General features: G+C 43.4%; 1 protein-coding gene and 1 long non-coding RNA gene across 2 annotated transcripts in view; one reads left to right on the forward strand and one right to left on the reverse strand.

Moving 5' to 3' along the window:
• Positions 1–12,509, forward strand: part of LOC144756209 (E3 ubiquitin-protein ligase TRIM39-like) — a 393,646-nt gene that overhangs the window by 160,818 nt on the left and 220,319 nt on the right. Inside the window, exon 4 of the mRNA XM_078645823.1 lies at positions 11,801–11,823. Within this exon, the coding sequence (XP_078501949.1) occupies positions 11,801–11,823 (23 nt within the window). The remainder of the gene's footprint in view (positions 1–11,800; positions 11,824–12,509) is intronic.
• The window catches only part of LOC144756210 (uncharacterized), a 111,535-nt gene that overhangs the window by 45,671 nt on the left and 53,355 nt on the right, over positions 1–12,509 (reverse strand). The window lies entirely within an intron of this gene.

Raw genomic sequence — 12,509 nt, forward strand, 5'->3', positions numbered from 1 at the left:
CGGTTTTTCGGGACACTTATCTTCTGCTTAAAGTAAGAAACTATTCCTAAAGAACTAAGAATTTTATTTTTTAGATACTTTATAGACTTTAGCTGCCCGCTGGTATGTTCATAAATATTTTATTCTGTGATGGAATGGTCTCGAAACTTTTTTCTGTATTTAAGAAACCATTTCATGTGTAATTCACATATACCATACAAGCAATAATGTATACAAATGCGATTACTTTGGCATTATTCTACAGCTTGAGTGCATACAATATATATGTCTGCAATTTTTAAGTATATTTGAAAATTTCAAAATGCATTTATGTATTTTGGGGTGGTAAGGTATACACACTACTCTATAGTATGTTGTACTATGTTATACTATGCCTAGATTAGTAAATATGTCCATAGTTAGCGTGGAGTGGGTGTCATGTATTCCTATAGGTTCTGAATCGATCCCCCTATTCCTGACCCTATTCTAGTTAAACAAACCAACAAGTTAACTAGCAGTCAGCCCATGAGGCAGAAAACCCCCATGATGCAGATACCGTTATCTGACGCAGTCACACTACGGCACAGGAACGTGTTATCTGATTAGGTCATAACGCTTGCGATCTAATTAGACAAGCGATATTCCTCCAGCCCCTGATAAGGCATACGGAGTTCTCATAACAAATCAAACCTATGACAACCTGGGCAAAACCCTGCGGCCATTGTTTTGATTTCACCGAGAACTTTAGTAAAAGAATGTGCTAACGAGCAAGTCGTATGACATCTTTATTGACGTATCTATGTCCATCCTTACGTCAATCTCGGCACCTTAAAGGTATAAATATTACCGATCTTGCCATATGCAAACACACGCGTGGTGACGAGACGGAGCAGCCATACTTGCCGAAGCCAAGAGCAGAGCAGACCCCGCTGGCAGCAGCCCCGCCTTCCTGACGCGCTGAGAGAAGCTGCTTTCTCCTGCCGAGAATCCAGCACCGGCGTTTCCGGGTAGCCCTCGCAGGCAGCCTGGAATATCGAGACCAGAGAGAGAGATACCATTCCTCATTCATCCTAACTTCCAGGTACAGAACTGAATAACCCCTCACAGAGAATTCTTTAGTTATTCACTTGGCAAAAACAAACTTAACTTAAACTGTAACTATCTATTCCCGCCCACGTATTAGACTTAGGTCAGGTACACGGGGTAGGCGTATCTAGAAACACCAGTTGAGTACGTTTAGTCAAATGTATATGTGTATGTAATATATTTTATTCATTTTAAAACATCATATGGCTTAGAAACCATATCAATGTTTTTACAGTATTATTTTATACTGCTGCTCTTAATGTATGCACTTTACTTAACTATAAGTATTGCAATAATATCGATCCATTTCTCTTGTATGAGAAAAGAGACTGATCAATAAATAACACCTTTTTATTGAACACGCCCGTCTCTTCCTTTTCTCTACATTCTGATGAGACTAAGAATGCACGTACTGACTGAGTAAAATAATTTGCCTTTTGTTCACACGACTCTCGAGATTGACTCTTGATTAGGGGAGAGCAAAGTTGTCATGTTCTATGGTTGTCAGAAACTAAATCCCTTCTTGTCTAATCAGGGAAGTTAAGTCCTCCTTGAACATTCGAGAAAGTTTCTAGTGAACTCTGAGCTAAGCTGGCAAACCCAAAACTTTAAGTCTAGTATCGACAGTAGTAGACCTAGTTAACGTCTGGCCTAGGCCTTTACTGCTGTAGGTCTTATTCCAATTCGCAGAGCCTATTGGGAAGATAGGAACTACACTACACTGGAACTGGTTCAAGCCGGCCTATGCACAGTGAGCACCGGGGTGCCACTTGCAGTCACCTTCCTCTAAAGCCCTGCCTACCTAGGATACACAAAATCCTGTCTGGGGCGGTGCTGGCACCGCCCCTGGCAGGAAACCCTTTGTCCTTGCCTCCTGTGCTGGGAGGACTCCCAGCAGCAGGAGGGCAGACTTGTGTCTCGGTGGCAGCATCCATCTTGTGGAGCTGAGGCTATGTCTGACTTTAACCGGGGTTACAGGTTACATACATGTCGTGTCCCTCTAGATGGGTGGAATGCTAACCCCGTCGCCAGAATTGGCGAGGGGTTAGTATTCCAATTCGTATGACACCTTACTCGACATGTTTTGATAAAGCGATACCAGAGTTGGCATTTAACCGCGAGGATTATAATGCACTTAAGAGTATATGGTATGCGTTATCATGGAACAGCTATTAGGACTTGGTTCCGCAAGCTGCAAACGGGCTCAGCTCATGCCAGAGCACCATTTCACATTATTCCAAGCACTCTGCCTTCAGGATTGTTAAGGCCTGCCATAGGAGTGACTGATAGGAATATATGTGTCCATTTTTAGGGTTAGATATAGGAATACTATATCTAAAGCAAAGGGTGATTACACCACCTTGCCCCAGCTGTCGTGCAGCCAGTTGTGTCAGATTTGGATGGCCAGCCAGGGGTGGCATAATACATGCTGCAGCCCCTGATAGGCCCTGGGTACACCTATGCCCTGGGCACCTAAGGTACACTGTACAGGGACTGATAAGGTGACTCAGTATCCAATTAGATATGTACCTAAGGTACATGGAATCCATTTTACAGAGAGAGCAGTAGGCCTGGGGTCCTGAATAGCAGGGCCCCAGGTCAACTAAGTCAGAAAACCAGCAAAACACCAGGCAAAAAGTTGGGGGCAACCATAGTCAGGGATCTACCTTCCTACACATCCTTACCAGGCTTCCCTTTACGCTGCGTTGTAGACATTGCGGCGCCGCTGGACTTCCCACCCTTCTGACTACCAGTCCTCACACCTTCACAGCTCAGCTTCTGGCCCTTGTGCAAGATGTAAGGTCTCCCTGCGGACCCCGTCAGCCAATTCGCAACCTTCGACAGGGCCACCCCCACGAAGAGTACCCTTGCGCCTCCCCACGCGACTACTGCAAGTGATGGGCTCTAGATGGGTAGCCCCACCGGTCACCGCGGCTGGTAGCCAAGTCACCGGGCTGTAGCAGGTCGCTGGGGGGGCCATGCGTAGTTAGGTCTCTATGGCGTCGCAAATTCCCTCAGCCCAAGTGAACCCGGCAGGACCCAGCCCGGAGTTGAAGGCCACGATGGCGAGGCCCCGCCTTGCCAAGGCCTCGCACCTCCCTATCAGCCCAGCCTCGAATCAGTCCCAGGGGGAGACCGCTGCAGGAGCCCCAGGTCACTCTTGGTGCGTGCTGCGCTCGGGGCACGCCCCAGACCTTTCGCCCCACTCTGTGGGGTGTGCTGGTCGCCGATGTGAGGGTACCCCCTCCAACCGTCAGTGCGCCGGTATGCCTCGCGAGGCAGATCCCTTGTCGACTAGGCCGCAAATCCCCGACCTCGAGTGAATGCAGAGATCGGTCCTGCCGAGCGCCGCCAGCCACGCCACTCGGCACAGGCGCAGGAATGTCGGCAGTCGCGGCCCGGAACCGCCCCTCCCCGCGACCGTGCAGCAAGTCCTTCAGCGCCCCCTGGGGCGGGCCCCCCAGCGACCAGGCCACAAATCCCCGGCCTCGGGTGAAGCAACTAGCCGGGACCCACCTCTCGCAGCCGTCCGCGCCGCTCAGATCGTCCCGGCCGCGGGGTCCCGGAACTAGTGATATCCTTCTGCCAGTCTTCGCGTTGGGCTGCGGGTCTCTCAGGGTTCCACGGGGCAAGGGTCGCGGGTCCCGATGGCGGAGCTCCGGATATATCTCTGTGCCGCCCGCCTAGAGGCCTCCGCACGTAGGGGAGCAAAGCCGCCGCTCCCGACACCTCCGCACTCCGGGCAGCCAGAGACACCGGAAGGGTGTCGCACGGGTCCAGATTGCCTCACGGGGACCCCCAGGCCAGTCCGACGGCAAGCTGTGTACTCGGGGAGGACGCTGGTCAATGCTAATGCTTCGTGGCGCCGGAGGGACCTGGAAAAGAGTCCTACTCCGTCGCCATCTTGGACACGCCCCCTCCAGTTCTCATCTTACTTAGATGCACACGCATGGACATCCTTTCTCTTTACTTCAACTAACTCCATCATTTCCCATCATGGCGAAAAACAATCTGAGGATGGAGTCGATGAGCATGCGCAGTATTGTCCAAGGGAGGAGTCGCCTATCTTGTGACTACAAAGGCTTCTTCCAAGAAGACAACAACCTGCAATCATCCAAGCCCAACACCAGGTGGCGATCTATTGCAAAAGTGTACGACTCTGCAGCTCTACATGCCAAGAACAGATGCATACTGGTAAGTAGCATTTTCCTTTTTTTTTTTCTTGCTCCTTCACAACGTACAACCAACATCGCTGCCTGGATTTTCTTAGGGCTAGAAAATATATGCGAAATAGAACTGGGTCCAAATAACAACTATTACCATAATGCACCTTGATTTTGGTAATAATTGTTATTTTGACTCATTAAGATGTACTGAAGTTCTCTCTATTTCAAAAAATTGTATTTAAATATACAATTGCACGATTTGTAGAGTAAGAGGTCTGCAAATGAATTATTAGCTGCATAAGTGATTCAGAATTTTGAAATTAATTTGGGTGAGCTTTCTTATTACACTTTAGACTATTTTGGAAAAAAATAGTTTGCTTCTGTCATGTAGACCCTGTGGCCTGTCTCCATTTTGTCTCTGTTTGGGACTCCATTTTGTCTTCGGTCTACTTGGAAAATAGCGACCTTTTGCTTACAAGGTTTACAACATGGTGGTCTATACCTTCCTGGCGAAAATGTATACGTCCCATCATTTGACCCGTAACTGTGTCACATTCTCCTGACCCTAATGTGTAATGATGTCATATTCCCCTGGTAGTGACATACAAACGATGTCATATCCTTCTGGCAGTGACACAAACAAAAGCTCCCCCTGCAACAATAGTCTAGTCTTTTGACCTCTGGAAAGGCACCTAACATTAATAAGCCAAGCAGTGTGGTCTGTTTTGACATATTTTTACTCTATTAGTACATTCATCTGATGTATATAATTTTCTATAAAAATCCTCTGAAATCTACACCAAATCGGAGAGGTCTTTAACCCTGATTATTGATTTGGCGGCTGTGTCAGATTCCCCTGACAGCTTGCCAAATCAACATGATGCTTCAGCCTCCAGTCCCATAATGAATGCTGATAACGCGCAGAGAGAAGAGCTGATCCCAGCTGTTGTGTGATTTCTTTCACAGGAACACTCACTTCCAGACCTCTTGATAACCACAACACTTTGTTTTATAAAGGTATGCAGTATGTCGTCCCTAAGAAACTGTAATTTCATGTTAATCTGCTCCATGCTCTCATAGTGTAGCGCATAGTGTGTTAGGTTGCTAAATGGCTTTTTTGCTATTTTGGAAATGTTTATATTATTCTCAATGTTGGCCGTGTGCCTAACATTGCTGTATTATTCATGTTTCATGTGGTTACTTTTCATGTGCTAAGCAACAAAATTAGAATGATGAAATAAACACTTTTTAACCATAAAGTGTCTCTAACTTAGTGCTGAGCTTGTGTGTGATATTTTCAAGGATTGAAATTGGGTTTGAATTTCCACTGTGTCCTGAAACCTTTATGGGGCTGTGACCTAGAAAACACGGACACCACATCAATCGGAGAATAAATCAAATCACACGCATCTTAATTCGGCAGGGAAACCTGCCATAAAAACAATTTAAAATACATGCAAGGAAGTATAAAATAAACATCAACAGCAACCAACATGGGTCATATAGCGCTTGAATAAAAGTATGGCATGCAAAAATAAATAGACTAAAAGAGTATAAGATCTTAGTCAATGTGCATGGTGCTGCTTGAATGGCCTTAAGAAACTAACTTGCGCAACAACCGGTTTCCTTTTCCGTTAAATCTTGCAGACACTTAAAAGCTTGTCGGCAGTTATGATCATTTCTGAGCCTTAAAAAGGTACTAAATATATTCTCATAAATAATTGGTAGTACCCAGAGAAAAAAGTTCAATAAAATCCTGGTTTGCATTGATGCAAGGGAAAACTTGTGAGCTCAAATTGTGCTGGAAACCTCGCAGTGAACCGAGGGAATGTTTCAGGGTCCCTGCTTTAAATCGAAATAGGAGTGAGTGCACCTAGCTCCTGGTTGTATTCATCAAGTAATCGGTTGACACAGCACCAAAGTTAGCAAGTAAGTAATCCCCAATGCTAAATTTCTGTGATTCTTTATGTAACCCGATGCCCTTCAATTTTCCTAACCGGGCCTGTGCTTGGTTTCTGCTGGGTAGAGCACATATAACTGACTTCAGAAACCGCGAACCACAGTGGCCTAAGGATACTTGAGGGGGCCCCCCTGCAAGCTACGTGGAGGGGCCCCCTCCGACTCAATCAGGATGTCTGGGTGCTGTGCTAAGGGGGACCCCTGGAACTTGGGGACTCCCCCTCACCGCAGGGGCTGCGGGGGACTATGTTATGCCCATGCAATGAGGTGCAAAACCACATTTGTTACAACATAAACGGGAGTAGTGTGGCAATATTGTAATATGAAACGAAGTTGCAAAATCGCTCAAAAAAGACAGAATCGGCAGTAGAAATTTGTCACATGAGGGTCATCGGTGAGCATGAACCGGATACGATGGCAGCTCATTTACGTGAAAAATCACCATTGGTGCAACAATAGCATAGGTTTGAAAAACATTTATAAACACATATGTGCATAATCACATTTATGAGTAAATTCACTCTGTGCCGACTTGAGTTCAGCATTCGATCTGGTGGAACACGCACTGCTCTGGCCTATTCTGTTGGCGATGGGTGCCCCTACTGAAATCATCCATCTACTTGCCAGACTGTACAATAATCTGTCCAGTAAAGTTAGATTTGGAACAGACGGAGAATGCACCCCTTTTTTTAAAATCAGGAGAGGTATCCGACAAGGATGTGTACTTGCCCCTCTCCTGTTCTCCCTTTTTATAAATCAAGTTGACCAAATTTTAAGACAGACTAATGCAGATGCACCTATCATTAATGGTAACCCAATCCCAATCCTCTTATACGCGGATGACGCGGTCCTCCTCTCCAGGACTCATAATGGACTGCAACATTTAATTAATCAGTTCCACGTATTTACTGAAAGTAGGAAGCTGAAAATTAACAAAGGGAAGACGGTTACAATGATATGTGGTAAGAAACCAAGAAAATGCAAGCCCTTTTTCTTAGACGGGGAGAGATTAGAATCTGTCAGTAGTTTTTGTTATTTAAGCATTCCTTTTTCAGGAGACGGGAGATGGGCAAATGAACAAAAAAGTGTCCTTTTTAAAATGGTTAGGAATAAAAGTATTTTTAGATTTGCTGCCAAATTAGGGGGTCGTAGAATTCATGAAATGTTGTCCATATTTAATGCAAGATGCATATCATCAGCCATATACGGGGCCGGGGTATGGGGGCATGATGCCCAGAGTGCTAATTTGATCCAGCGCGAGGAGAATGTGTTTTTAAAACGATTAATTTGTGCCCCGGCTATGGCTTCAACAGAGATAATACATAGGGAACTTGACATAAATTATGTTAACGATTTAATTGTTCTACGTCCTCTGTCCCTATGGCGCTCAATTTGGGCAAAGGAGGCGACAAAGTTTACTCAGGATGTAATTACTGACTGTATTAAACTCGACCACCGATCAAATATCCCCTGGTTAAGCCACATACAACATTGGTATAAGACACTGTATGGTCTAAACATCTTTAAAGATCTAACAACAGGGTCTACACTGTTGAAGCGGGAGCTTAAAGTCTCACTCCTCAAATACACAGCTGGGATTCGAATGGAAAGATATGTAAAACAAAGTACGTTTAATCTATACCTGGAATATAACATTAATGAAGGCTTCCAAACCTATTTTACTGTTGTTAGTATTAACTCCCACAGTTTTGTATTGACCCGTCTCCGGTTGGGAATTGTGCATCACTTAGTGGCTTTCCCCGTGGTTAAGAAACCCGGCACCTGTCTTTGTTCCTGTGATGATAAATCCAAACAGAGCACATGCCACTTTATGGTATCTTATAACTTTTATACTTCTTTTAGGAAATTTTATTTGAAACCCATCTTTTTAAAAAATAATACTCGTGGTATACAAACAGCGATTCAACTGATGTTTAATTTAGAGACCCCAGATGTAAGAAAATCAATCATCGTATGAATTCATCCAATGATGCTTTTTTTAAAAACTTTTTACTATGTTGAAATTGAATACTTTTACCATTTATACTACTTACAGTTAGTAGAACGTAGTGAGTTAGACTTTTTAAGTATTCGGACTTATGCTGCTAAATGCATATTGCACTTTGGGAAGGACGGTATTGACACCCTGCACTTTATTATGTTAATTTGCACATACACTAATGCCGGACAAATGCTGCTATTGTATATTGTTTACAACAAGGGGTGGTGAGGGACAGAGTCTCTGAATTAAGCAGAATACTCTCACCCAGTCAAGAGATCAGGGCTAGATCCAACACCGTTTTTTAGCTCATTGCACCATCCCAGTTTCAGAACCTGGCTGTATGCAAATTAGTCTGTTCCTGTCCCAGTGCATGATGGGAACAGGGCAAACCAAACTACAAAAGCCAATTCTTACACTGGGAAGGAAACAAGCTTCCGGGGACCGGTTTCTGGCATTACAGCCGTCTTCGGCCCGGCTTGCTTGAATCCTGATGGTGCAATGAGCAAGGGACTCATGTCTGAGTATACCCTTCCACGCTTAGGGTGGACAAAATTGTTTACAACAAGGGGTGGTGAGGGACAGAGTCTCTGAATTAAGCAGAATACTCTCACCCAGTCAAGAGATCAGGGCTAGATCCAACACCGTTTTTTGTGTTGGATCTAGCCCTGATCTCTTGACTGGGTGAGAGTACTCTGCTTAATTCAGAGACTCTGTCCATCACCACCCCTTGTTGTAAATAATGCTATTGTATATTGTACACAGAAAGAACGGTATAGTGCTTTCCACTTTATTTTGACATAGTTAGACTTTTTAAGTATTCGGACTTGTGCTGCTAAATGCATATTGCACTTTGGGAAAGATGGTATTGACACTCCGCACTTTATCATGCTAACTTGCACATATACTAATGCCGGACAAATGCTGCTATTGTATATTGTACACAGAAAGAACGGTATAGTGCTTTGCACTTTATTTTGACATATTTTGCACATGTTTCAGTGGAAGTATGCTTCAATGGAAGCTACGCATCTGTAAGGATGACATAACCATTTTTGCACTTTAATACTGCTAAATTTGCACAGACATTAGAAGATAAGTGTACATGTATTGGTAGAAATTTGCCCCATTGTAATTTATACATCTGTGAGGATGATATAATTGATTCTGTACTTTGATATTGCTAAATTTTGTACATACATTAGTAGACAAATGCACCAAAAAGTACTTTAAAGATTGTCGGATATGTGTTGTCAAATGTATAATGTATTTAAGCAACCAGGTATTTGGCAAACCAAATTGATACATATGTATGTTGTATTTATTTATTTTTTGTTTATTATGTTTGTTGCTATATGGTTGTATTTTTACACACCGAATAAAGCATCTTTGAATTGAATTGAATTGAGTAAATTCACTGTGTAAATGATGCAGGGTGCACTATCACCTTTTGGATCTAAATCTTAAAGGCATGTGGGAAAACATTTAGGAGTACATTTAGGAAAAGCAGCTTCAACTTTTGATTAAAAAACACTTAACATCAAAACCACTGCAACATCAGAGGGATGTTTTTTCCTAGTTCTGCAAACTAAAGGGGATTTTAACCTAAGGACAGGTTTTATATAGTAACTTTTTTTGTATCTCCTGGGTTTTGTTGCACTTTGTTGCACTTTTTAGTTAGGGACAGAACTCCTTTTATATTGTACCCTCTTTATCTACCATGCCTGTTGGTAAATAAGCAGCTTGTGTGAAATGATTTGATGCAAAACGTTTAGTAGAAACATTGCACTAATCACACCAGCGCAATGTTTCTCTGATCCTACTTCAGAGTTACAGCTCCAAGGATGATAGCTGTACTGAGTTGGTACAGGGTGAATAATTCTCCAAATAGGCGAGTGAACAAGCTGAGTAGATGGTTATCTTTCTCGCGTCATATTGAAGCTCAAAGAAAAAAAAAATGTCATTTTGCAATGCCTCCCAGTAAGAGACTATAGGACTCTAAAATGTCCTATCGAAATCGCAGGAACACACTTGTGTCATCACTGCACTTGGAGGTGGAGATGGCTGCGTGTATGAATCAGAAGCGTAATGTACTCTGTGGCCTGTGTTCCACTGTTTCATCACAAGTACATACATCATCAGATCTGATCAGCCTTTCTTCGCTCTTAGCTTGATAAAATGAGTAACATTGAGCTGGGTAACAAAATCATCTATCATCCAAAATCAAAAAAACACTCTGGCTGCAAGTATGCACTTTACAAGTAGACTGTTGCTTTCTGTTCTATAAAGAGTGATGGTGAATATATCATCTGGATACTGATGCTTGCACTCTTAATCCTAAACTCTCTGCATTTACAATGACCCATCCTCCACACAGAAGATCTAAACACACACTGGGACTAGTGTGAAATACAGGGGGGGGCATAGAGTGGTACCTGCTTTTCAATCTTGAGGCAGTGCAAATAGACTCCTTAGGTTTTTTGACAGGATAATGCTTTCTTTGAATCCAAGGTTACAAACAATGAGGAAAGACTGTCCTCCACTCTGTGTCATGGTGATCGAAATAGATTTGTTCTCTATGATCAAATCCACTAATCAATGTTCATGATTATGACCATTATTTCTTAAAAATTGCATCTTTTTTGTTAGTCTTTCAAACAATTTTATTGAGAAACATTCAAAAACATTCCGACATATCTTTTTATCTAAACCTCTCCTTTTTAATTTTAACCCCCAAATAACCAACTATTCATGATATCCCCATCAACCTCCCCCACCCCCCTGCACACACAGGTTCAGATGTGTTTATTCATTGGGACCCTCTTTGTTACCCCATCTCCCACTCCCCAAGATATAAAGTCTGACACGGTTTACAGGTTTTGCTTATGGCTAAAAGCTCACATCAAGACTTTAGGGCCTGTGTGGCCTTGCAAGGTCTGCCCTTATCCCCAAAGATGATTAGCTAAGGGTTATCAGATACTACCAGACTTTGCACATAGATCTGCTATGTCATGCATTAGTTTTTCCATGGCGACTAGGATCCATAATTTTGTGTACCGCCTATCTAGGGTAGGGTGGGAGGGGTTGGTGTTTCCAGTCCTCTGCGGTTGATTGTCTATTGGCAGTCGTAACTTGGTCGGCCAGAATGTTACCCCATGTCTTTGGCCCATACATCTATTTTTTTTACCCTGTGACATATGCTAATAATGAAGTTATCACAAAGGGTCCCATGAACTGATAGGTTCTCGCTCGGGAAGGCGTTTCCGTAACCATTAAAAGATTCTGCTTCATTCAGGTGCCAGGAACCAGATTAAGACCTTTCTCTTTGCACCTTTGTAAATTATCTGTTGTAAATGTTGTGCCAAGATGATCCTTCATAGGTTAGTAATAATATATCATAACCGTTCAGTGTGTGTTATGTACTGTAATTGTTCATTCAGTCACAATCCACATCATTGGCTGGTGGCTCGATAAGGGTGAATGTGTCTTCCTATCTGTCGGAGAAACCTCTTGTCCTCCAATAGCAGCTCAATGTCTCTTCACAAATTAAATCAATGCTCAGCGTTGTGGGGCATGAATATTTATCTTCTTTGTCTCTTTTCTTCCCTAGGAGGTGAAGATCATCTTGAACAGGTACATTCTCTTCCTCTCATGTGCTCAAGACTTGCCTTTGTTCCTGCTTGATGTTTTCCCCCACTACCTTGTTATGGTATACGTTTCACCAAAACATGTTATATTATGTTGTCGAAGTTTATACCGCGCACAGATACACCTACGAGTGTCCCAGCGTGAGCCTTTCAGATGCTGGAAATAGAAGCGTTTAGAACAGGAACTTTTAAGCTGTTTTTTAAACTGCCCCAGATCCTGGTTGCTACGCAGAGAAAAGGGCCGGGAATTCCAAGCTGTGGCTGCTCTAACGACGAGAGACCTGCCCCCCATTCTTTGTAGGCGCGCACGGGGTATCTGTGCCAGAAGTTGGGATGCCGACCTCGGGTGTCTGGCAGGCGTGTAAAATGCAAAGCGCTTCCTAAGATATTTCGCCCCCACAGTGTGCAGGGCACGGTGCGCGATAACCAGGGCCTTTAACTTTACATGTTTCATGACAGGCAGCCAGTGTAGCATACGTAGATGTTGTTTGACATTGTTTCTAATAGGAATGTTGAATAAAAGTCTAGCCACCGCAATTGGATCACCTGCAGTTTTTTGAGAGTGTAGTCTGGGAGGCCAATATACAATGCATTGACGTAGTCAATGCGAGATGGAATGAAAAATTTCCTAGCTAACGTAACGGAAAGTTTCAATTCTATTAATGACTCGGA

Source organism: Lissotriton helveticus, chromosome 5_1 (genome assembly GCF_964261635.1).
Source record: "Lissotriton helveticus chromosome 5_1, aLisHel1.1, whole genome shotgun sequence".
In the NCBI taxonomy this organism is placed as follows: Eukaryota; Metazoa; Chordata; class Amphibia; order Caudata; family Salamandridae; genus Lissotriton; species Lissotriton helveticus.